The 25,141-nt window shown below is 37.6% G+C and overlaps 1 protein-coding gene across 1 annotated transcript in view; it reads left to right on the top strand.

Moving 5' to 3' along the window:
• Positions 1–25,141, top strand: part of HACD2 (3-hydroxyacyl-CoA dehydratase 2) — a 95,947-nt gene that overhangs the window by 17,702 nt on the left and 53,104 nt on the right. The window contains exon 3 of the mRNA XM_020985978.2: positions 4,075–4,093. Coding sequence (XP_020841637.1) covers positions 4,075–4,093 — 19 coding nt within the window. The remainder of the gene's footprint in view (positions 1–4,074; positions 4,094–25,141) is intronic.

Genomic DNA, 25,141 nt, shown 5'->3' with positions numbered 1-25,141 from the left:
TCCAATCTAGCAGGTATTTGTTGAGCATTGTATCTTCTGTGCTTTGCACTGTACTGATTATCAGGTGGAAGGGCTTGGGTATAAGACCTTGGCTACAAGCAGCTTAGGAATTTCAGAGTTAAGATTGGTAAATATGATCATAGTAATAACCATAGTAGCTAATATTTATAGAACTTTATGGTTTACAAAGTAATCCTTAATTGATCCTCACAAAAATATTTGAGGTAAGTGCCATTATCAGCACTGTTTTACAAATGAGCAAACTGAGACTATTAAATGACTTGCCCAGGGTCACACAGGCATCGTGTGTCAAAGGTGGTAATTGAATCCAGGCTTCAAGGTCAGCTCTATCCATCACTGCTTTAAACTTAGTCATAGTTTGAAATTTATGGGAAATTTATAATGCTGTGCTCCAAAACTGAGATGGATTTGAGTCTGTCACAAATGTTATAAGGTAAAAAAGTGACTGGTGAGTTGCTTTCTGCCCAGTTATGTAGGGGGTTGGAGTGAGAATGTGTTGATTTTATATTTCCTATACATTTTGCCTTGTTATTAATATTACAACATGGTCCAAGGATCTATCCCATGAGTGTCAGGGTCCAAATGATACTCATTACCATAGGATTAAGCCAGTAATTGAAAACAAGGAAAAGCAATCAATTCCTATTGGCTTTAGTCATCTTAGTTTGGCCAGTGAAATTGGGAAGCTGTGGGTGGACCAAAAAGATAGAAGCAGAGTAAAGAAAATATTAGAATGAGAGATTGACTCGAAATTACATAATAGAGGCTTAGAGAAGGGGATTTCTTTAAGTGCTCCTTCTGCTGGGATAAATGAAGGCATTGATTAAGCATTTACTGCATTCTCTGTACTGTGTTAAGTGCTGGAAATACAAATAGAAGCCAACAAGATAGTCCCTGCCTTTAAGGAGTTTTCAATCTAATAGCAACCTGTTAAGGAGAACCCACTGGAGAAAGACAGGTGTTGAGCAATGGTCTGTGTGGCAGCGGGGTTTGGAAATGGTTGGTATGAAGGCCTGGTTCCAGGAGGGAAAAGGTGAAAGGTATCTATCAGAGCCCAGAGTCTCAGGGGCAAAGTTCAACTTCCGGTAGGAAGATGGGACAGAGTGCAATAAGGTAGTTAAGCAGAGATAAATAAAAGACAGGACTGACCTGAATAATCCAGTAAAATTTACTTTAGGCAAACCAACTAGGAACAGAGAAGGCAGGTTAAGAGGAGAGACTTTCCAGGGGCAGAAACATAGAGGTTGATTGAAGAAGGGTAAAATCCTGAAGCCCAAGGAGATGATACCTTTGAGAAAAGTAATGTGAGAAGCAGGAGGTCAGCATGCCCAGGATGATACTGGGGTTGATAGTATCCAATTTAATTCTTGTATTCTGCAGAAGGATATACTCTAGGGGAGAGGTACCTAAATTTAAGTTTAAGTTTCTGGAGCAGAACGTTGAGACACCAATAGCCATGCCAACCAAATCTATAGCAAATATGTTAAAACTGAGCTCTTATAAAAGGTAAGACTTAGCAGGAAAATGTCAGAACTGGAAGAAAGAGGGAGCTAAGAAAGGAAGCTGCCTAGTTTGCTGTAATTTGTGCCTACAACCAGAACTAAGACATAAAAACCTTTAGAACTTGTAAACTTGACCCATCTGTTGTGTTAGGCTGTTTTTATGTTCCCCGTAGTTCTTTGTAGTAAGTCCACCTTTCATACAACAGAAAGAATGACCTACTGTTATTGAGGAGCAGGAAAAATTGACTGGGGGTAGGAGGAGGTCTAAGAAAAACGTATATTTTTTCCAGAAATGGAAATTGAGTGTCTGTATATTTGGGAATCCAGGAAATTAGAGGAAGGTAGTGGCAAAGAAGGTCGTTGAGCTAGATGATATCTGTTTTCCCTTCTTGCTGTAAATCTCTGATCCTCTCAGTGTCACATGAAATTTTATGCCTTTGTTAATACAAAAATAGAAAGTTGGTATATGGTTTAAAGATTACATGTGAATAATAGGTCCATTTGTAGGAAAGTCCTTTACACAGAGGCCTAAGGGTACTCCTAGTTCTCAGTGTCTTCCTGTCAACAAGAAGGTAGAATCATTTCCTTGCTTTTTAAAACCCTTATTCATTTAATGCAAAGTTATTATTTTTGTGTTTTATATTTTGTCTTTTATATATTGGGAAGTCAGGGAAGAGGGGCAGGGACAGTTTTAAAACTAGGTGCTTTGATAAACTGATTGATAATTTTGTTCTTTTCAATGTCTGGGTTGATTGGGGCACAGGGAAAGAAGGGAAGACAGTGTAATAAATTAAATAAGAGTGTTGGATTTGGAGTCAGAGGGCTGGATCTGCCATTTAGTACCTGTGTGACCTTGGTTAAGTCACATACCATAAAGTGAGGGGATTGAAGTAGATAACTTTCAGATTCTAAATCTTAAGGTCCTAGGAGCTTGCACACCAGGTCCTGGGATTTGCCAGTACAAGAGTGATTGAGGAGGAAGAGCAGTATCATGTAATAGATGCAGTGCTGAACTTTGCTGGATCAGTGTCCATTTCTTGCCCCTAAGCATGTGTATCCTTGTGGCTCAATGGTAGACCTTCTTCTCTCTTTATATTCTCTCCGTTAATGATTTCATCTGTTCTTGTTCTTTTGGAGAAGACTCCTAAATCTGCACATCTAGGATTAATCTCTTTATATAAAGTTTCCCGCTGCCATTGGAATTGGTATCTTCAGCTGTCCACTGGACATCTTTACCTGGAAATCCTTCAGCATTTCAAATACAAAATTATTCAAACCAGAAATGATTATAACTTCCTCAGTATATGTCCCTGCTAGCTTCTTCTCCAAACCTCCTTGTTTCTAGTCACCTCAGGGTCACATCCTCAGAGTCATATTTTAATTTTCCCTTTCCTTCACCCAACAGATCCAGTTAGTTATAAAGTCTTGTCAGTTCTGCATGGCACCTCTAGCGTCCATCTCTCGTGTCTCCACTCACACTGTAATTCAGTTCTTCATCATCATTCACTTGGACTACTGTAATAGCTTCTCACTTGGTCATTGTGCTTTCCAGTCTCTTCTTCCCCAGTCTGTCTGCCACTCAGTTGCCAAAGTGATCTTCTGAAGGCATACATTTGACTATGTCATTCAATGGCTCCCTATTGGCTCTAGCATAAAATACAAACACCCCAGCCTGACGTTCAAGGTCCTCTGCAATCTAGCTTCTACCTAGAATTCCAGCCCTATTTCAGACTACATAACAGCAAAATTGGACCATTCACCAGTACGTGAAGTCTGTGCTCTGTGCAGGTTGTCCTCCATACCTGGTGGTGTGGTGTGGTGTAGCATAAGGAGAACTAGATTTGGAGTAAAAAAACTTGGCTTTAAATCTCAATAATTACTAAGGTGACCTTAAGCAAATCACTTAACTTCTCTGTAACTCACTTTCTTTATCTGTAAAATTGAGACTTGATCTCTAAGGTCACCTTTGGCTTTAAGTCTTATGATACTTCTCATCTCTACATCTCAGATACCTCTTATCTTCCTTCAAAGCTCAATTTAGGTGCTGGTTCCTCTGGGAACCCTCCCTGATCCCCCAGTTGTTAGTATTGTCTCCTTCCTCAGATTTTTTTTGGGGGGTCTACTTATCTGAGTATCTGTTTTGTCTCCAGTAGAATATAAGCTCTCTGAGGGTAGGAACTATTTCAGTGCTTTATTATGTTTGCATTGAATTGAATTTAATGTTCTTGACAGATTTTCTGTGACATCAGTGGGTGAGAAATGAAGTACCTCAGTATAATTATTGTGCAATTGTAATATGCATGTATACTACAGAGAGTTGAATTGAAATTAAAAGAACACAGAAAAGGGTTAATCCTTAGTAAATCTTCCAAACTAATCAGTGTTCTTTCTAATTTTTTTGAAAGCTGTCTGAACAAGAATCATATATCAGCCGATAGCCACTTCTTAAAATGGAGCATCATAGTCTTTCATTTAATTGTTACTGGTAATAACAAAAAAATCTCTTTACTCAAAGCTTTTACTAATGTTCCTTTTTTATTTTTTCTTCTAGATTTTACACTGTGCTATAGGTAAGTGTGGAATTTTTTCTCTGCTATACTTAATGGCTTTAATTTTTTAAAAATTGAGGCATAATAGAATTATCTACCTATTTGAGTAATTATAAGAAAACCAAAAATCATTTGTAGGTGTTAAGATTATATATATTGATATAGTTTCGGGTTTCTGAAACCAGAGTTACTATTTGCATGCTAGCGTTGAACATTTTAATTTAAAACCACTCAGTCACCCTGTAGGTAAATGATGACACATCCTGGGTTTTCAGGGACATTTCTAAGAAAAGAAAACATACTTTAAAAAAATTTATATATTTTTTCCTATTACATGTCAAAATAATTTTTAACATTTTTTTGTAAATTTTGAGTTCCAAATTCTCTCCTTTCCTCCATCTTGAGAAGGCAAGCATTTTGATATAGGTTCTACATGTGCAGTCATGAAAATGTATTTCCATGTTAGCCATGTTGTAAAAGAAAACAGACCCCAAAAAAGCCCAAAGAAAAATGAAGTATAAAAAAATGCGCTTCAGTCTGCTTTCCAACTCTATCAGTTCTCTCTCTGGCAGTGGATAACATTTTTCATCATAAGTCCTTTGGAATTATCTTGGATTATTATATTGCTGAGAATAACCAAGTCATTCACAGATGATCATCATACAGTATTGCTACTAACTAGGTACAGTGTTCTTCTGGTTCTGCTCATTTCACTTTGCATCAGTTCATATAAGTCTTCCCAGGTTCTTCTGAAACCATTCTGCTCATCATTTTTTGTAGCGCCGTTGTATTCCATCACAGGCATATGCCACAACTTGTTCAAGCCATTCCCCAATTGATGGGCATCTCCTCAATTTCCAATTCTTTGCCACCACTAAAAGAGCTGCTATAAATATTTCTGTACAAATAGGACTTTTTCCTTTTCTTTGATCTCTTTGGGATACAGACCTAGTAGTGATATTTCTGAGTCAAAGAATATGTACAATTTTATAGCCCTTTGACCATAATTCCAAATTGTTCTCCAGAATGGTTGGATCAATTCACAGCTCCACCAGCAGTGCATTAGTGTCCCAGTTTTTCCACATCCCCTCCAATATTTGTCATTTTCCTTTTCATATTAGCCAGTTTGATAGGTGTGAGGTGCTACCTCAGAACTGTTTTAATTTGCATTTCTCTAATCAGTGATTTAGAACTTTTTTATGATTATGGATAACTTTGCTTTCTTCTTCTGAAAAGTGGCTGTTCGTATCCTTTTACCATTTAGCATTGGAGAATGACTCCTGTCCTTATAGATTTGACTTAGTTCTCTAAATATTTGAAAAATGAGACCTTTATCAGAGAAACTTGCTGTAAAAATTTTTTCCCAGTAGAAAACATACTTTTAATGAAGCTTTGTGAAAAAAATATCCTTTGCTTATATGTCTCAATTTCTTCATTGAGAAACTGTGATCACTGTCCTTGGGTAGAGGCAGTAATTGAGAGGCAGCTGGTAGATGTGGCAAAACTTAGGTCAGGAGTCGTAGTTAGTGTCAGTACTATTTAAAACTTGTCTGTGCCTCACTTTCCTTATCTATAAAATGACCATAATAAAACCTTCCTAACAGGCTACCAGGGTTGTTGTATGGATCACATGAGATAATATAATATGTGTATCCCTTTGAAAATTTAAAGGACAAGACAAATGTAAGATAATATTCTTTATAATCATGTTCTAGTTTGGAGACTGCAAGGGGAGAGCTTGATCTGGGATGAGTGAACACATATTGAGGGGGGAAATCATGCTTCATTAACTGTGTGATTTCTTTGAGGGGGTTAATAAGCATGTGAATGAAGGAAACCAGTGTATATCTTTTATTTAGCCTAAATGTAGACCAGCAACAAAGCTTTGGTTTTACACCGACCTGGTTCAGTCTTAGGAGCTTCTCAATAGTCATGCTTTGTTTTTTATTTATATCCTTTGAAGGATTTCTTCCTCTGGAAACATCAGAATGTGGTTCATTTCTAAGTTTCCATAGCAAAAGAAAAATGGCCCATGCAAGAATTCAGACTAACAATATATTGAATATATGAGGCTTTTTTTTTAATCCTACAAAAAAAATAAGGTGCACACCAGAGCTCATAAAGAGGACAACCCCCATCTGCCATTCTGGAGTTAACTCCATTCCCCTGCCAGTGCCTTGTCAAGAGGAAAGAACTTGAAGTTCTTATAGAGTAAAGTAATTCACCCCTCTAGTGAGTCTCCTGTCTCAGGGACCCATATACCATAGAGTTCTAACTTAGAGCAATATCCTGGATTCTTACCAAACACATATACTCCTCCCCAGAAATAATTCAGGATTGCTGGAAAGTTAAAGCAGCCTTCTTCTTTCCATTGAGCCTTACATCCCCTTAGGGACTTTTACTGTCTTGCAGATTTAAAATACTACCCTGAGGTTCTCTTATGACCTAAAAGTATTTGACATCAGCAGTCTTCCAGACCACCACAATCCACATATAACTTACATTACCAGTGAAGGACAGAGTCCAGATTTGCTCCTTGGGCCAAAAATTCCTCTACTGGTCCAGGAATTTCTCCACAGTGTGTTGTTCCTTAGGATTGGAAGGGTGGCCAGTCTTCCTCTGTAGGAAACCAAGTCCTAGAATCTGGTTGTTGTTTTGTTGTTCAGTTGTTCAGTCATGTCCAACTCTTCATGACTCCATGAACCATAGGATGCCAGGCACTTCTATTTGCCACTCTCTCTTGAAGTCTGTCCAAGTTCATGTTAATTGTTTGCATGGCACTATCTATCCATCTCATCTTTTGCCATCTCCTTTTCCTTTTGCCTTCAATCTTTCACAAAATCAGGGGCTTTCCCAGTGAGACCTGTCTTCTCATTATGTGACCAGAGTATTTAAGCTTCAGTTTCAGTAGTTGACTTTTCAGTGAATGGCCTGAATTAATTTAAGTATTGACTGATTTGATCTCCTTGCTATCCAAGGGACTCTCAAAAATCTTCTCCAGCACCATGATTCAAAAGTGTTGGTTCTGTGATGCTCCAACCCTCATAGCCATCCATTGCTAGTGGAAAAACCATAGACCTTTTTTGGCAAGGTGATATCTCTGCTTTTTATTGTGCTGTCCAGATTAGCTCTAGCTTTCCTTCCAAGGAGCAAGTGTCTTTTAATTTCTTTCTTTTCTTTCTTTCCTTCTTTCTTTCTTTCTTTCTTTCTTTCTTTCTTTCTTTCTTTCTTTCTTTCTTTCTTTCTTTCCTTCTTTCTTTCTTCTTTCTTTCTTTCTTTCTTTCTTTCTTTCTTTCTTTCTTTCTTTCTCTCTCTCTCTCTCTCTCTCTCTCTCTCTCTCTTTCTTTCTTCCTTCCTTCCTTCCTTCCTTCCTTCCTTCCTTCCTTCCTTCCTTTCTTTCTTCCTTTCTTTTGTTCGTTCTTTCTTTCATTCTTTCTTTCTTGGCTAGGCAGTGGGGTTAAGTGACTTGTCCAGGGTCACACAGCTAGTAAGTGTCAAGTATCTGAGGCCAGATTTGAACTCAGGTCCTCCTGACTCCAGGGTCAATGCTCTATCCACTGTGCCACCTAGCTGCCCCAAGTGTCTTTTAATTTCATGGCTGCAGTTGCCATCTGAAGTGAGCTTTGAGTTCAAGAATATAAAATCTGACATTGCTTCCATTTCTTCTCCCTCTATGTGCCAGGAAATTATGGGACCACTTGCCAAGATCTTAGGGGTTTTTTTTTCCAAGCTAGATTTTGCATTCTTCTCTTTTACTTTCATCAAGGAATTTCTTAATTCTTTTTTCTTTCTGCCATCCAAGTGGTGTTGTCTGCATGTCTGAGGTGGTTGACATTTGTTCAGGCAACTTTGCTCCCAGCTCTTGATTGATCCAGCCTGGCATTTCACATGAGATATATTCTGCATATAAGTTAAACAGATAAGGTAACCATATACAGCATTGTTGTACTCCTTGTCTAATCTTAAACCAATCCCTTGTTCTACATTCAGTTCTAATTGTTGCTTCCTGGCCCACTTACAGGTTCCTCAGAAGACAAGTAAGATGATCTGATACTTCCATCTCTTTGAGGACTTGTTACATTTTGTTGTGATCCACACAGTCAAAGGCTTTAGTGTATCAGTGAAGCAGAAGTAGATGTTTTTATATTCTTTTGTTTATTTTTGCTTTTTGGTGAGGTAGTCGGGATTAAATGACCTGCCCAGGGTCACACAACTAGTAAGTGTCAAGTATCTGAGGCCGGATTTGGACTCAGGTCCTCCTGGCTCCCAGGCCAGACCTCTATTCACTGCACCACTTAGCTGCCCCAGAAGTAGATGTTTTTCTGGAACTCTCTTGCTTTCTCCCTAATCCAGAAAATGTTGGCAATTTGGTCTGTAGTTCCTCTGCCCCTTCAAAAACCAGCTGGTAATTTTCCATTCACATACTGCTGAAGCTTAGCTTGCATAATCTTAAGCATAACCTTGTTGGTGTGCAAAATGAGTGCAATATTTTGATAATTCAGACATTTCTTAGCATTGCCTTTGTTTTTTGCTTTTTTTTGTTTGTTTGTTTGTTTTGGTGAGGCAGTTGGGGTTAAGTGACTTGCCCAGGGTCACACAGCTAGTTAAGTGTCATGGTCTGAGGTCACATTTGAACTCAGGTCCTCCTGACTCCAAGGCTGGAGCTCTATCCTCTGTGCCACCTAGCTGCCCCCAGCATTGCCTTTCTTTAGGATTGAGACATAAACTGATCTTTTCCAATCCCGTGGACACTGTCGTGTTTTCCATATTTGCCGGCATATTGAGTGCAGCATTTTAATAGCATCATGTTTTAGGGTTTTAAATAGCTCAGCTGGAATTCCATCACCTTCACTAGCCTTATTGTTAGTAGTGCTTCCTAAGGCCCACTTGACTTCATTCTTCAGAGTGTCTAGCTCTAGATCAGTGACATTAATTGGCGATGTTAAGGTCTTTCTTGTTTCTTGTATAATCCTTTTGTATATTCTTGCCACCTCTTTTTAATCTCTTCTGCTTCTGTTAAATCCCTACCATTCTTGTCTTTTATCATGCCCATTTTTGTACGGAACTTTCCCTTGATCTATCTAATTTTCTTGAAGAGCCCTCTCATCTTTCCCATTCTGTTGTTTTCTTTTCTTTTCTTTTGTGTGTTGCTCAGTTAAGAAAACCATCTTATCTCTCCTTGCTGTTCTCTAGAATTCTGCATTCAGTTGGGCATATCTTTTCCTTTCTTCTTTACCTTGTGCTGTCCTCCTTTCTTCAGTGGAAAACCATTTTGCTTTCTTGTTCTTTTTCTTTGGAATGTTTTTTGTTGTTGCCTCCTGTATATTGTGAACCTCTTTACTTGGTTCTTCAGGTACTCTATCTACCAGACCACCATTGAGCTACACAAAACCCCTTTCCAAGACCAGGCAGTGATCCAAGGTGGGGAGAATCTGGTTAGCCCTCATCATTGTCCCTTTCTCTTGTTCTTACCCTTATAACTCTCCTGCATCCTTTTTAAGTGCCATGTCCAGAGATTTAGCTGTGATAAATGAATTGACTGAGAGTCATCTTTAATATGATTTCAGTTGGGCAAGACAAAAGATTTCACACCTTATCTGGAAGATATCACCAGTTGTCTGAACAAAGTCCTAATCAGTGGGCAGTGAGGACTTTTACACCATACATGAGAACACATCTAAAACAGAACGAAATCATCATCAGTGAGAACAGTGAGGACTGAGGACAAATCTGGAGAACATCCGCTACATGTGGAAAGAGCTCTGGCCAAATTTTGTGCTAACTAAGGACCTTTTACATGAAGAGCCTTTAAAAAAAATCCCTGGTATGTGAAAGATTTTCAGCAAAACTTCTGATGAAAGTCTTATTTCAGCTAAACTCCTTCAAACCCTGTCATATACTTCTCTGAGATTTAGGAGATCTGTTATTAAAGTCTTTCACTTTTTCAGTTGAAATTCATATTTTGAAGAGATTCCCTAAAATTTGTTTTTTAAATGCTGGTCTTTTTTTCCTCTTAGAACCCTTTCATCATTAGTCACAGTTTTTTTTCTCCAAGCAGCTTACAAGTTTAATTTTGAAATAAGGGTGTATTTCTCCCCAGCTTTCACATAAGTAATAGCTTGAAATTTAGAACTTTTTTTTCCTTTTTTTTTCCAAATTTGATTAATTTATTGATTTATCAACGATCACTTCCATATACTTCTGAGTTGAAAATTTTTCTCCTCCCCCACACCCTTACCGAGACAGCACACAATCTGATATAGGCTTTACATTTACATTCCTATTAAATGTATCTTCACATTAGTGAACTTATAAGTAAAAATTGAAACCAATAGAAGGAACCATCAGAAAGATGAAACAGTACTCAACAGAAGGTAAAAATAAGTGATAGCAATTCGACTTCCATAGTTCTTTCTTTGGATGTGGACAGCATTTCCATCCTGAGGCCTGCTGAGAAGGGTTCAGTTTGATAATATTAGTCATCACATAACGTGGCTGTTATTGTGTACAAAGTCCTCTTGGTTCTGCTCACTTCACTCAGCATCAGACCATATAAGTCTTTCCAGGTTTTTTTGAAGTCAGCCTGTTCATCATTTCTTATAGCATAACAGTATTCCATTACATTCATGTACCACAACTTGCTCAGCTATTCCCCAATTGATGGGCATCCTCTCAATTTCCAATTCTTTGCCACCACAAAAAGAGCTGCTATGAATATTTTTGTACATGTGGGTCCTTTTCCCATTTGTTATGATCTCTTTGGGATATAGCCTTAGAAGTGCTATTGCTGGATCAAGGGTATGCAGATTTTTATAGCCCTTTGGGCATAGTTCCAGAAATTTAGAACTTCTTAAAAAGAACCTTGAGATGTCTTCAGTTTACATGCTTATGACAGTGAAATATTTTGGAGTGTTAAAAGGTGATATTGATAGGTTTTATCCATTTTCCAAGGCTATTAGAGTCAATTCTCTCCCATAAGACTGTTGAGTCATTGTATAGAAATATTCACATTCATTTCCCTTTGTTTTAAAATAATTCCACTTTTTAATCATGTATAACCTCTTACTCTTAGCCTCACTTGAGGCCTCAGCACCAGTTATAACCATAGTTGTGAAGAAAGAGTGCAAGGTGGCAAAAGGGAGTCTCCCAGGTAAAAATCTATAAGATGAAAGAATGTTCTCATGTGAAAAGTCGACTTTGCCTTCAAAATGGGATCCTGATGCATTGCCACAACTAAGGGAGTTTTTTTCTTCAATTGAAAATGAGAAGTTTGGGGGAAAAAAATTTGCAGTTTTTATTCATTTGTATTTTCTGAAGAGCTCAACAGAATTGCTAAATAAGTTGAGTGCTTTTCTGGTGGTTTTTGTTTTTTGCTGAGTTGTAAAGTTTTCGCTGAAGCAAATGTTATGTTTTTTTAAAATTGTGTTTTTCTGAGTTCCCTTAAGAAATTATGACAAAGGCCATTGAAAGCTAGGCAGTGGTTCACATTTTTTTATGTTTGCTGAAACTAGATTTATTACTTTGCTTTTGGAAATCATATTTCCACAATATTATATTTAAGGATACCTGGAGGGCAACTCCTGACAAACTGTGAAGTTTCATATTTTATAGCCTTATTGAACTCTGTAGCTCTCCTGTAAGATCTTTTCAAATGACTTTGTAGCTTTTTAAAAATTTGTGTGTATCCTTTAGACATAACTTCTGAATGTGTAAGTGAAGAGGAGCTTTGTTTTAAATAAGCTCGTTTTATGGTGGGTAGGGAGAGGTGGGCCTTGAAAAACTAGGGGGCAGAAAAATACATGATGCTTACGGTTGAGTATTTGTAACTTGATCTTGATGATTGGTCAGCTAATACTGGACACCTTTGTTTATTTTGTGGCCACAATTGAGGTTTCAAATGTCTTTAAGAAAAAAACATAAACCTGAAACCTGTGAATTCAGTTCAGAGATTTGTATAGTTAGGAAGAGTTTAGCGGGTAGTCGATGGTTATATGTTACAAAGGAATATTGATTCCATATATTTTATTCCTTGGCAGACTAATGAGGTGTGGGACTAGTTCTCCTACAGCCCAAAGGCATTTGGGTAGCCTCAGAAGTCCCCCTCCCCTGACCCTATTAAGTCCACACAAAAAAGATTGCTCTCTCACATCTCTACCAATTAAGAGTCACTTGGTTAGCTTACTTTTTAAAATTTAATACCTCCTGGGAAGATTAAGCCAAGCCTAGGTAGCAGAGTGAATAGAGTGATGTACTTAGAATCAGGAATACCCAAGTCCAAAAGAATAAAAAGAGAAGGGAGAAAAACAGTTCAGCCAAAGTAACCTAGATCAACTGAATGAAAATATTATTAGCTTTTATCAAATCAATAGTTAAATGAAATCTAGAATACTTAGGGAATGGGGATTTTGATTGGAAAGGAGATAGTGATAATTTTAGAGCATGATTAGCAGACCACACATCCCACATTTTTCTGGATAGGCCTTATTTCAGATCTTCTGTCCCACTATTCTCATATGTCATCTAATTGCTCCCTCAAATTCCAGTATTTTGGGAAACAATAATTCGATGAAATCAAGTCAGGGTCTTCCTTACTTAGTTAGTATTTAGGTTTTTTTAAATACTGAAGGTAAAAAAAGGCAATTTCCTTTGAATCTTAAGGTCATATATTAGGGAGTCAAATATGTATCTAGCAATAACAATCACTAGCATTTATATAAGGTTTGCAGAGTCTTTACACATGTTATCTCATCTCATCTTCACAACCGTCTGAGATGGGTACTATTGTGATTCCCTTATAACAGATGAAGAAATTGAGGCTGAGAAAGGTTGAGCAATTTGCCCAAGGTACCCCAGCTAGAGTAGGATTTAAACATTTGAACTCAGGTCTTCTACATACATGTATATTTATAGATATACATACATACATACATACATACATACATACGTATACTAGGTAACAATATGTAATTAATATACTATATAATATATACTCTATGTAAACTATATATAAATATATACTATATAACATAATATACTATGTAACATATATACTATATATGTTCAGTATTTTCTTTTTGTTTTCAATTTTTTTCAAATTTTATTTTCAAAAAATTTCAATTTCAGTATGTTCAAAATATTCAATATAGGATACTGTTGGCATTCACAGGGACATCTTCCAAGGATGTCTACCCCATGGGAAAATCTGACTGCTATGTCTGAAAATATAATCCATGTTGTAGAAAAGCCTCATCTTTTCTCTCTCTGTCTCTATCTCTCTTTCTCAAGAATTCAAACCCTTTCTCAGGGGTTTAAATGAAAAAGAACAGATGTGATTAGAAGGATACCACCTGTGTGGTATTGAAATGTTGGATGCCCTCATGTTATGACCAGTGATTCCCTGGATATTCTCCAACTATAATTACTGTTGTATAGATATCCTAGGCTTCAGTTTGCCTGTCTTTAGGGGTTCTGTCTTGATTGCAAGATACAGAGACTACGGGCTGATTGGCTTCGTTGGACCCCTGTGGATCTGAGTTCTTATAGGCTTCCTACAGGGCCTGGAAACATCCATTTGGGCCTTTTTATTTTACATGGCTCATACAGTGCTTGTGGAATGTCCTTATTAAGACAATGATGGTCAGTCAGGGAATGAACTCCATTAATAGGCCTTGGGCCAATCAAGGAAAGTTTTGGTGGAGGGTTAGAGAAGAATATTCACATCCCCTCCACCACCCCCTAGTTGAATGTTAGCAACTCCTCAGCAGCAGAATGCATGTGATAAGCATCTGTGTTCCACACAGCTGCCAAATTGACATTCCTAAAACATAGGCCTAACTGTGTCACTCCCCTCCTCTAAGATCTTTAGTGGCTCTCTGTTGCCTGTAGGATAAGCTACAAATTCTCTGTCTGTAATTTAAAGTCTTTCACTGGCTTGCTCAAACATATATCTTTCCTAACTGACAACACATTACTCTCACACACTTTCATTCCAGCCCAACTGTTCTCCTTGCTGTTCTTAATACATAATTTTCTCTGCCTCTGCACAGTGTCCCCATGCCTGGAATGTTCTCTTTCCTAACCTCTGCCTCTTAGAATTCCTAGCTTCCTTCAAAGTCCAGCTTAAGTGTGCCCTCTCCCTACTCCCTCCTGTTACTTTATATGTACTTTATATTTGCTTAGCTATACACATGTAGAATCTAAGTTCATTTAGGACAGTTGAACATTAATTCCTTTTGTCATAACATCCTCAGGTCCTAGTACAGTGCCTTGCTCGTAACAGGAATGTAATAAGTGCTGGTTGAATGAATGAATGAATGAAACTTGATTAGTTTTACCTACCAAATAGAATCAATAAGGATTAATATAAAATATGAATAAAATAAGACCCTCAAAAGAAATAAAGATACATGCTAAAGAAATCTAGGCATACTAGCCCAAATTGCATGTGTCTAGCTGTCAGTTAAGTTGTATGTGTTTGATATGGCAGCCATAATTAGCCTCAATATTTTGTAAAGCCTGGGAAGAGTGCTAAATGTGCTCATACTGAAGCTGTTTAGTTGAGAATATGCCATTAAAAATTCTTGCATTGCCACCCTTGGCTCATGTGTGCAGTGCTGTAGTTTGCCAGTGCCTGACTTTAAGATACCAGCTCTGTTTTTGTAGAACTCATCCCCTCTGTTAAGCCTGGTCTCCCCAGGCCCAGTCTTTCTGGTTCTGTCCTTTCTTTCTGTTTCGTTTTTGTGTTTTCCCTGACAGATAGGGGAGGGAAGAGGGGGGAGTAGAATCACAGAATGTGAGAGTTGGAAGAGACCTCATTGACCATCTAGTCTGACTCAGCCATGGAGAAACTGGCACAGTGTCATGTTGACAAGTGACTATCCAGTCTCTATTTGAAGTCCTCCAAGGAGGCAGAGCCCACCACCTCGGGAGGTATTTTGGATGCTCTGATGGTAAATGAAGGAGATCTAAACTGGCCCACGTGCATCTTCTTCATTGCTTCTGCTTCTGTCTTCAGGGGCCACGTAGAAGCAGCCGTTCAGAAACTTGAAGGCAGCCATCATGTCCCTGTTCTCCCAGTATCCTCCTTCTTTATTGTTGGAGGCAACACTAAACTTGAAAAAGAAACCTGGTTTGTACCAGTCATTCAGTGTTCCTAAGCCTCAATTCCTCTTGTGTACAGTGTAGAATTTGGATTAGATGAGCTTTTTTCAGATCCATTCTGGCTCTTAATGTTTTATGCTTCTGTGCCATGTTAGTCACAGATGTTCATGTTAGCAGGAACCTTTGAAGATATTTCTCCATTAATGCCAAGGGCATTCTGTATTCAACATGAGTCATTCATTCACCATTCACTTAGCAAACATGCAGAGCACCAGCTATGTGCCTAACTATGCTGAAGTCCGAAGGGATCCAAAAGAAGTAAAAGACATAGTTCCTGCCCAGTGAGAGCTAATAGTCTACTTGAAGTCTTAGTGAAACAGACAAGTAAGTGCTAAATAATAGCAAGTAATGAAGTGTGCCATTGACAATATCGTGAAAGTTGGGGCGCTGTGCGATGAAGTGGTCTAGGAAGGCTTCATGTCGGAGGTGGGGCTTGAGCTTGGCCTTACAGGGTAGAGAAGCCTTGGATAGGCAGAGGAAAGAAAAGGGGGCACGTTACGGAGCAGACACCACATGGCAAAGGCACAGGGTCAATAATGGACTCTGTGGTTGGGGGACAGAGCAGGACCTGCTTCACTGGAGTGGACACTGTCTCTTGGGCGGGGGTGGACCAGACTATGGAAATCCTAAAAAGCCCAGCAGAGGACTCTGGACAGAATGTGGGAGGCAGCTGAGGGTGAGAAAAGTTGTATCAGTGTTGCTCATCGTGTATTTTGATGGTGTGTTTTTGGGGTGTACAAGAAGTCACTGTTGCTCTTCCTCACTTCAACATTATGGCTAAGGTTGCTGATCAGGGGGCTGTGTGTTACTAAGGGACAGGAAGGAGGGATCGAATTTGTTTGGGACATGTTTAAAACCAGTCTCTATAGACCGTCCCTAAAGTCTCACACAGTTTTAAACTTTAACAGCTTAAAAGACGGGCTGCCAGATATTTTTAGTAGACTTGAAATCAGAAGCACTGAGTCTTGGGTCCAGTGCTACAATTTACTAACCACGTTGCCTTAGACAAAAAAAAAACAACCAAGACAATCTTGGTTTTTGCAATCCGGCACCCTCTTAATAACAGTCTAGCCTTATTCCATGCTACTCCCCTTTCCAGGCAAACTGGTGTGTTCCCCAAATTAAGTTCCCTGTCCTAGTTCTGTGCATTCACATAAACTGTTCTCCACGTTTGAAATCCATTCCCATTTCATCCCTGTGGCTCAAATCTTTCTCTTTAGGACAATTCAGGTACCTCCTTCCTCAGTGAAGTCTTCCTTCTTTACTCCTACCTCTGGTTGTTGCTGTTCCTTAGTTTCCCCCGTATAGTGTTTATTTGTGCATGTTTCTTTCCAGTAGTTACAAGGTCTGTGAGGCCTGGTTGCTTTGTTTCTATCTCTGTGTCCATAGTGCCTTGCATGAACCCTTTTTTCCCCCCAAGGACAGAAGTTATCCCCTTTTTGCCACTAGACTGACCAGAGGAGATGATGACTGGGTTTATACAGCTTGAGATGCTTAATAGACAGACAGAAGGAGCTTTGTTGAATTGAGTTTAATCTATATAATAGGATTGTGAGGGGAGCTCTTGAAGCTGGTATTTATGTAACACTTAACAATTTACAAAGTATTTTGCTTATAGTGACCATATTAAGCTAAGCATTATTCACAGTTCACACATTTCTGAGGAAACTGAGGTTCAGTTTCTTGCCCATTAGTAAACTAGGAAAGTAGAAGAATTAGATCCTCGGTCTTCTCTTATTTTCATTTTCTTTCTACTGTATCACACTCTTCTTCCTAGCAAATGGGACTGTGTGTAAAGCTTTTTGCTGCCTTAAAATGCTATGTGTAAGCTCTTACTACATTGCTTGAAAAGATAAGAGGGATGGATCTGCTTGAAGTTCATGAAGTAGAAAATAAGCATAGGGCTGGGAGAAGTGCTCTTTTAAAATAAAAAAAGTTTTTTCATTGATTTTTTTTTTATACACCTAAATTTCCCCCTGTATACCTTCCCTTCTCTCATCCCAGAGAACCATCCTATAATAATTTTTTTTAAATGAAGAAGGAAGAAGAGAAAAAAATCAGCCAAACCAATCAACACATTTAAAAAAAAATTTTTAAACATATGCAAAGTTGACACCAGTGGACCTTTTCAGAGGAATTGGGGGTGTTGTCCAGAGAAAGTGCTCTTAATAAGTAAGCCCACTTGGATTTCAGTAAGAAAAAGCCATTGGGGGAACCAAGATTCATTCATTCATTTGACATGCATCATACATTAAGCACCGGTTTTGTGCAGTGCCTTAAACTAAGGACGGGGGTGGGAAGGAGGGAGTTGAAGATACCAAGATAAATATGAAAGGATCCATCTTGTCCTTGTCAGGAAAGCTATTGTTGAAAATACTTTCTATTAAGATAAACTTCAGCTTGTTACCCTGGCAAGCAGCAGCCATAAATGTGGAACAGAGACCTTGCAGAACCACAACACCTGTGTGACTACAGAGCCAACTCTAGGTAAGTTAGGTAGATAACTGGTTCTGCCTATAGACAATTGTCTGGCAGCAAAAGGATAATGTAAAAGACTAGAAATGCTAGAAACCACTTTGGAAAGCAGAATGGCCAAACTGACCAAAAAGAAAAAACCCAACAAGTTTGTTTCCTGTAAGTTGGAGTTACCCACTTTTGCCACTAGATGGCGGACCTGCATTGATAACAGGAGATGAGTCTTGGGTTTACATTGTCTGTGGGGCTTTTTAAATAGACTGTTTGAAAGTAGCTAAAACTAACAAATAAGGAAATTGATGTATAGGAAAGCAAAATAAATTTAGGTGCTTTAAGAGCACTGTTGAAATAATGAATGGCAAATTTGGGCAGGCATGAAGGAAGAGAAATGTGGTGTTGGAGGTAGACTGCTGTACTTAGAGGCAGGCAAACGGAATTCGAAACCTGCCTCTGACCATGAACATGCCAGTTAACTTTTCTGAACTTGGTCTTCTTCCTCTGTAACAGGAGGGAGTCCCTTTTCAGCTCAAATTCTATGATCCCAAGTGATTTTCAGCAATAACTCTTAATTACATGTGCTGTTAAAAAGGAGTTCCCATTGGCTATAAAATTTTTTTTAGACATTTTCTGAAGGGACCCTAGGAACTGACCTGAGGGAATTTTCTTGTCTGTAAAATGAATAGGTTGGATAAGATGTTGTAAAGCAAAAGGCACTAGATTTGGAATTTTAAAGTGTGGGTTTGGAGAAAGGATCTGCTGTGCTAGCTGTATAACTCTGAGGGGCTTCTTCATCTGTAAAATGAAGAGAGGGATGAGTTTGATGCTCCTTGGGCTCTAAATACTGTGATTCCTATGATCTCCCAAGTTTCCTGTAAATTCTAAAATATTTATTATGGCTAAGTTCCGCTTGCTTCACAATCCAAGATTGTTACATTAAAGCAACTGAGATAGTCTAGCACCATCTAGTGAGGTACCAAAGTAAATAGATTTGACCTAAGACTAAAAAGCTCTCTAGAGCAAAGATTCTTAATTTTTATTTTAAAAAGTTTTTTCTTTTATTTTTCCCACTTGATAGCATTTTTCCCAATTACACATAAAGGTAATTTTCAACACTCACTTTTATAGGATTTTGAGTTCTAATTTTTTTTCTCCCTCTCTCCCCTTCCCCAAGACAGCAAGCAATCTGATATAGGCTATACATGTATAATCATATTAAACATATTTCCACATCAGTCATGTTGTGAAAGAAGAATCAGAACAAAAGGGAAAAACCAGGAAAAAGAAAAATCAAAAAGAGAGAAAATAGGATGCTTCAGTCTGTATTCAGACTCCATAGTTCTTTCTCTGAATGTGGATAGCATTTTTCATCTTTTAAAAGGTTTTTGTTGTTGTCGTTCCTGATTCCTTTTCTGATCCATAAGCTTGTACTAAGGGCCTATTTGTTAGGCATTGGGACTATAGATACAGTAAATAAATTAGGGACCGAGAAACATAGGTTCTACTTAATACTATTCCATTTTCTGTGCTATTGAGCACAGAGCCTCAGTAAGCTTTGTGTCAAATGGAAAAATTCACCCACTACCTGCCTGCTTTTTGGTAGTTGTTGTATCAGATACTTCTCATGTGAAAATCTCTTCCTCCATGTGAGAATCAGTAATTTGGTGAAATAAGAGAGGTGACTTAGTGAGGGCTTTTCAGGATAGATAAATGGCCCAGGCTCCCCATGAGATGTCAGCTCACTCTGCTGCTGATCTTTCAAAGATCGACTGAGTCCCAGGCCCATAGGTGGAAAATCAGGATAGCCTGGGCAGTACCATTACTGAGTCTGTGAGTTAGGGCAAAACACTTAGCTTCCTGAGGCTTTAGTTTTCCTCACTGGTAAAAAGAGTTCATATTATTGGCAATAACCAACTCCCAGGATGTTTCAATCTCATTAGATGTGTATGTGAAAGCTCTTTGTGCAATGAGGATGAAACATGATTAAAATGTTAACTGTTGCTGTTCATAGCCGCTGTCATCAGAAGAATGGGAAAAACCCACAGAAAACATCCTAAACTTGTACACAGAGCTAGCCCTAGATATGACAAATTTGGACAATCTCCCTGTGTTCTATATTTTGTTGTTGTTTTTTTAATTTAATTTTTAAAATTTAATTTTTTTTTGGTTCCAATTTCTCTCCCTCCTTCCACCCATTGAGAAAACAAGAAGTATAATCCCCATTATGCATATGGTCGTGAAAAATATTTCTGCATTAGCCAGGTGTTCTATATCTTAGAGAGGTCTTAGTGCCAGTTTGCTGTGGGTTCCAAGTGACTAGAGCTGTCTTGGGAGGCAGTTGGCTATTCCAGGAGAATAGGATTGACAATAAGGTTGATTGTGGAGTTGTGGAGAAACAGGTATGCAAGTTGCCAATGGAGTTGCAAATCCGAATCCTTTTGGAGGTAATCCACCAATGCACAATGTTACCAAAATAATCACGCAATTTGCCCTATTTAGAAGTGAAAGTGATGTTAAAGAAAGCAGTAAAGTGTTTAAAAAGAATATACCGCAAGAGTGTTATCACAAAGAAAAAAAAGATACTCGTTCAAAAATATGTACATAAATAACATCAATATCATTATATCTTTTAATTGCAAAGAACTGTGGACAGCCAATATATCCAATAGTTGCTGATATTTGTGTTCATCAGTAATATTTGTAGAATGCTACATAGCCAATAAATGCTAAATATGAGGATTGTAAAGAAACTTGGAAAGACATGAAATTATGCAAAATGAAAAATTTAGAACCAAAAGAACATATTATATAACTACGTAAAAGGAAAAATGTATACACAAATTTAGAGATGATTAAGTAGACAAACAGGAGAGGCTATGGGGGGAGTATGTAATAAATTATTACAAACATACTGCACATAGAAAATGATTTTTGTGTGGAAATCATTAAGAGTAAATGTTTAGATGATTTATTATGCATACACTTACATTCTAAATTATTCTTTGCAAAATAAGAGAAATGGAGCTGTTAGACTTCAAGAACTCATATGTAATCAATACTCAAGAAGCACAAGGATGACTGCTTAGCAGCAATACCCTTCTTACCCCATCTCTGTGCACCCCCAACCTTTTAAGATCTATGTTGTCCTTTTATGATATTTCTTTCCTTTTTCTGCCTTCATTGCCCTTATTTACTTTCGTCAAACAAATGTTACATGTATATATATTTAAAATATATGAAATAAAAAATATATAATAAAATGTCTAGAGCATAGATTCCCAAAGTAGGCGATACCACCCACTTTGAGGTGCTGGAATGATCAGGGGAGCAGTAGTAGCTTTTGGTGATGCAAAAAAAAATTGTTAAAGGGTTAAAGAAAGATTTCCAGGGGGGTGCTGAGTAGATTTTTTTTTTTTGAAAAGGGGGTTGTAGGCCAAATAAGTTTGGGAACCTCTGGTCTAGAGGGAAAAGTTGACACAGTAATAGCCCAGGGCCCATCACTCCAGAAGGGATATTTCTGTTTTAATATATTCCTACTGTGTCTGTACCTTTTTACTTGAAAAAAGACGTAAAGAAACTGAGGAAGGTGTAATTAAAATGAGGCAATAAGAAAGGTTACTTATGAAGAGATTCTTAAGAAAATTGAATTTGTGAATCTGGAAAGATAAAGGCTAAGGAAGGACATGATTGAGGTTTATGCAAAGATCTAGTTAATGTAAACAGATTTATGCTTTGAGATAGATCAGCCTGTTACTAAAGTCATTACAGTGAGTAGAAACTACTATGGAAAGATTAATTCCTTTGGTTTGTCCTCCCTCCGTTTCACTGTATACTGTACTCCATCCTCATATCTTTATCTTCTCTCCTTTTTTTCCAGCCCACTATTCCCTCATTACCTTCTCCTAGCTTCTTTCTACCTCTCTCCCTAATTTTTTCTTTTCCTTTGCCTTCCCAGCCATCTTTCTTACCATTCCTCTGCCATAATTCTTCTCCTGTCTTCTGTTCTCTCAGCTTTCCATTTACATTGTTGTGGTTACTGTGCATATGGTTCTCTTGTCTCTGCTTACTTTGCTCTGCATCAGTTCATATAGATCTTTACATGCCTCCCTGTATTTATTGTACAGAGGCACCACAATTTGTTTAGCCATTCTCCAGTTGATGAATACTACTTTGTTTCCAGTTCTTGGCTACCACAAAAGGAGCTGCTATAAATAATTTGGAGTTTATGGGACTTTCCTCTTATCAGTAGATTCCTTTGGCTATAAGCCCAGTAAGGGAGGCTCTGGTTCAGAGGGTATGGACATTTGTATTACTTTATCCACATGATTCCAAATTGCTTTCCAAAATAGTTGTACAATTTCGCAGTTTCACCAACAATGTATTAGTGTCCCTGTCCTTCCACATTGCCTCTCCTGCAAGTTTGACCATTGCCATTTTTTGTCATTTTTGCTAATTTGCAGGGTGTGAGGTGAAACCTCAGAGTTGTTTAGATTCGTTAATGTGTTAGGCAGTTAAATACCTCGATAGTTTCTGTTATTGTTCCAAGTGACATTCATGTGAAATTGCTGTTCAGTTTGATTATCTCCCCCTAACTCCACAGGAGCAACACCATATTCTACTCTGACTTCTTCTTTACTGTTTGACAACCCAGGCTTATAACTGGCTTAATAAAAGAAATACTTAGCCATTGGCTGTGACAACCAGATATCAGAGTTTCTAAGAAACTTGGAGTGATCATTAGGGATCTGTAGACAAGGGCACAATCAGGGTATCTTGGTGAGTAATAAAGCATGGATGGACAGGTGGACTCCACCTTCAAACAAGGCAACATAAGGAAATGTAATTTCGTAAAGTACTGGTACATGGTAGTATCCAGAGACTACAGTAGAATTCTCTCTATATATCATGAAAGTCTAGTACTTGCTTCTCTAGACTCTTGTTATGAATTGTATCAATGACTTTCAGGCCCATTATGCTCCTTTAATAATTGATTCATTTGGCAAATATTTCTCAAGTACTTGATATGTGAAAGGTACTGTTAGGCATTGTTATTATGCTTTACTGCACCCCTTAATAGCTGTGTAACCTTGGTCAAGTCATTGGACCTCTCAGAGCCTTCATTTCCTTACCTGGAAAATGGGAGTAATGGTACCTTACAGTACTTTTGGAAGGGTCAAATAAACTAATATATGTGCAAGTACTTTATGAACAATGAGGTGCTATGCAAATGTAAAGTATACATATCTAAAATTAGTTTTTACCTAAGTTAACTTGTAAATGTTGGTTAGCTTATTAACAGTTTGGATTTGGTGCTAATAAGGCATAGGTTTCTGATAGGGAAATCACTTAAAATAATTCTGGGCGAAGAGACTGGACAACAAAACTCAATTTCAACACTTTTGTTGAAAGATATATTTTAAAGTATATGAATTGTTTGTGAAACTCTTAATATCTATGCTGTTGCACCTCTAGGCAGAGAGCAATATAATATGCATGTGCTATGCATGATAGAACCATTCATTCTTTTGTGAAGTCTAGAAATAAAGTAAGGCTTTTGAAATAAAAATAGGCCCAACACCCACTGTTATTTCACACAGATGTAAAATTCAGCACACACTTTACCTACTTAGTACACATCTTGTCCTCTTTTATGCCCCTTCCTTGCTTTAAAAAAAAAGAAAAAAGCTTAATTGGAACAAATATTTCTTGAATAAATAAATATCACCAAAAGTTGTTCTAAATTTATGTTGACCATTTTTTTCATGATTATTTGTTAATTTATGACATACCTTGTACCTCAAATGCAGTACAGGACCACATACTAAGCATATAAGATATAGTATCTCATGCCCACAACCACTTTTAGAAGTACTAGCTGATTTTACAGTATGGTGATTGTTAAATAAAGTTATGATTTGTGACAGAATATTTATTTGTGTGCACATACCATTCAGTTAAAGTAGGTATTAGTTAAAATATTTTATTATAGAAAGGTTTGGAAGATTTAATGAACAACTGGTTCATTTCATTATTTTTTATTCTGCCTCTGTGATAGTACCACCCCTTGGTATAGTCTTATTTCCACTTATATACTCTATAGCCTTATCACAGGTCTCGATACACTTTTATACTGCTTTTGAATTAATCCTTATTATATTTGTCAACAGGCAATCACAACTTCACAAAACTTATGTGAAAACTAGGTTTATTACAAGAGAAATGAACATGCATGTGGAACCCAAAGAGCTCAGAATCTTCTGTCTCACATTACTCTACTTTTCCAGCTTCATCTAAGACTCACTGCTCCCCTTTCCTCCCAATAAATTATGTATGCTAGTCAAACTTGACCACTCCCTGTCCCCTGAGACCTCTGCTTTTGAGCAAAAGCCCATAGTCTTCTCCATGCTTAAAGAGCCCTCCCACCCTCTTTTTGCCTGTTGTATCTATTCATTCTTTAAAGCCTGGTCCAATGAGACCTTAGACAGGAAACCTTTCCTGAAGTTCCTTCTTTAATTCTTAACCTTTTCCTGACTCAGACTTTACGTAGCACTTTTTTGCATTACTCTAATAAACTTAACCGTCATATTTTTAACAAAATATTTTAAATTCAGAAACATTGATATTCCTGTTTCTTCATCATTTTATCAATCTTTCTAAACCACTTTTGGAATAATTGTGATGCAATGCCTTTTTGCATACATTGTAATCCATTATACACAACCACTTCTTAATATCACATGCAAGATGAAAAGATTAATAAAACCACTGCCAAATGAATCATCTTTAAGTAAAATATATATGCTTAGCCACAATATAAAATATAAATAGCTGTTTCAGTGTGATATCCCCATATCAGAGTAAGTTCCGTGATGTTAGGGCCTGTGTCTTATCTAAGCTTCATAACCTCCTCCCATGTTCAACTAGCTCAGCTCTTTGTATGCTTAATAAATGTTGGTTGAACTGATTTATTCGAAAGAAATGGTACTTAGTTTTATCTCAGAGCTGAAGTACCTGCCATTCTTCTCCTTCAGTCCCAGTTAACTGCATGGTCTGAAATATTTAAAGCACTAATAAATGTGAAAAAAAATTGTATAACAGCTCGCAAGCTTAAGTTGCCATAGAAATGCTAATTAATAGTAATACGAGGATTAGGGAAAAATTGCTATCACATAACAGAACCGGTGAGAGTAACAATGTAGGTTCTTATAGTTTGGTTCCAGATATTTTATAGTTTTTATCTTTTTGAGTAATATTATTTGTCATCTGCAGAGAGAAAATTATTAGAATCTGGGTGATATTTACTCCATAAATATATCGATACTTACCGTAGCTCTGACTTACAGCAACCTCAAGCCATCTAAAATATAGCTGTGACAACAGAAGGAAACAAGAAGGCAGGCCTCTTGTTGAAATAGTTGTCACAAAACCCATGTACTT

This window comes from Phascolarctos cinereus, unplaced genomic scaffold (assembly GCF_003287225.1).
Source record: "Phascolarctos cinereus isolate Bilbo 61053 unplaced genomic scaffold, phaCin_HiC Scaffold_726;HRSCAF=1367, whole genome shotgun sequence".
Lineage (NCBI taxonomy): Eukaryota > Metazoa > Chordata > Mammalia > Diprotodontia > Phascolarctidae > Phascolarctos > Phascolarctos cinereus.
The sequence above is the reverse complement of the archived record's forward strand: the minus strand, read 5'-3'. Positions and strand labels throughout refer to the sequence as shown.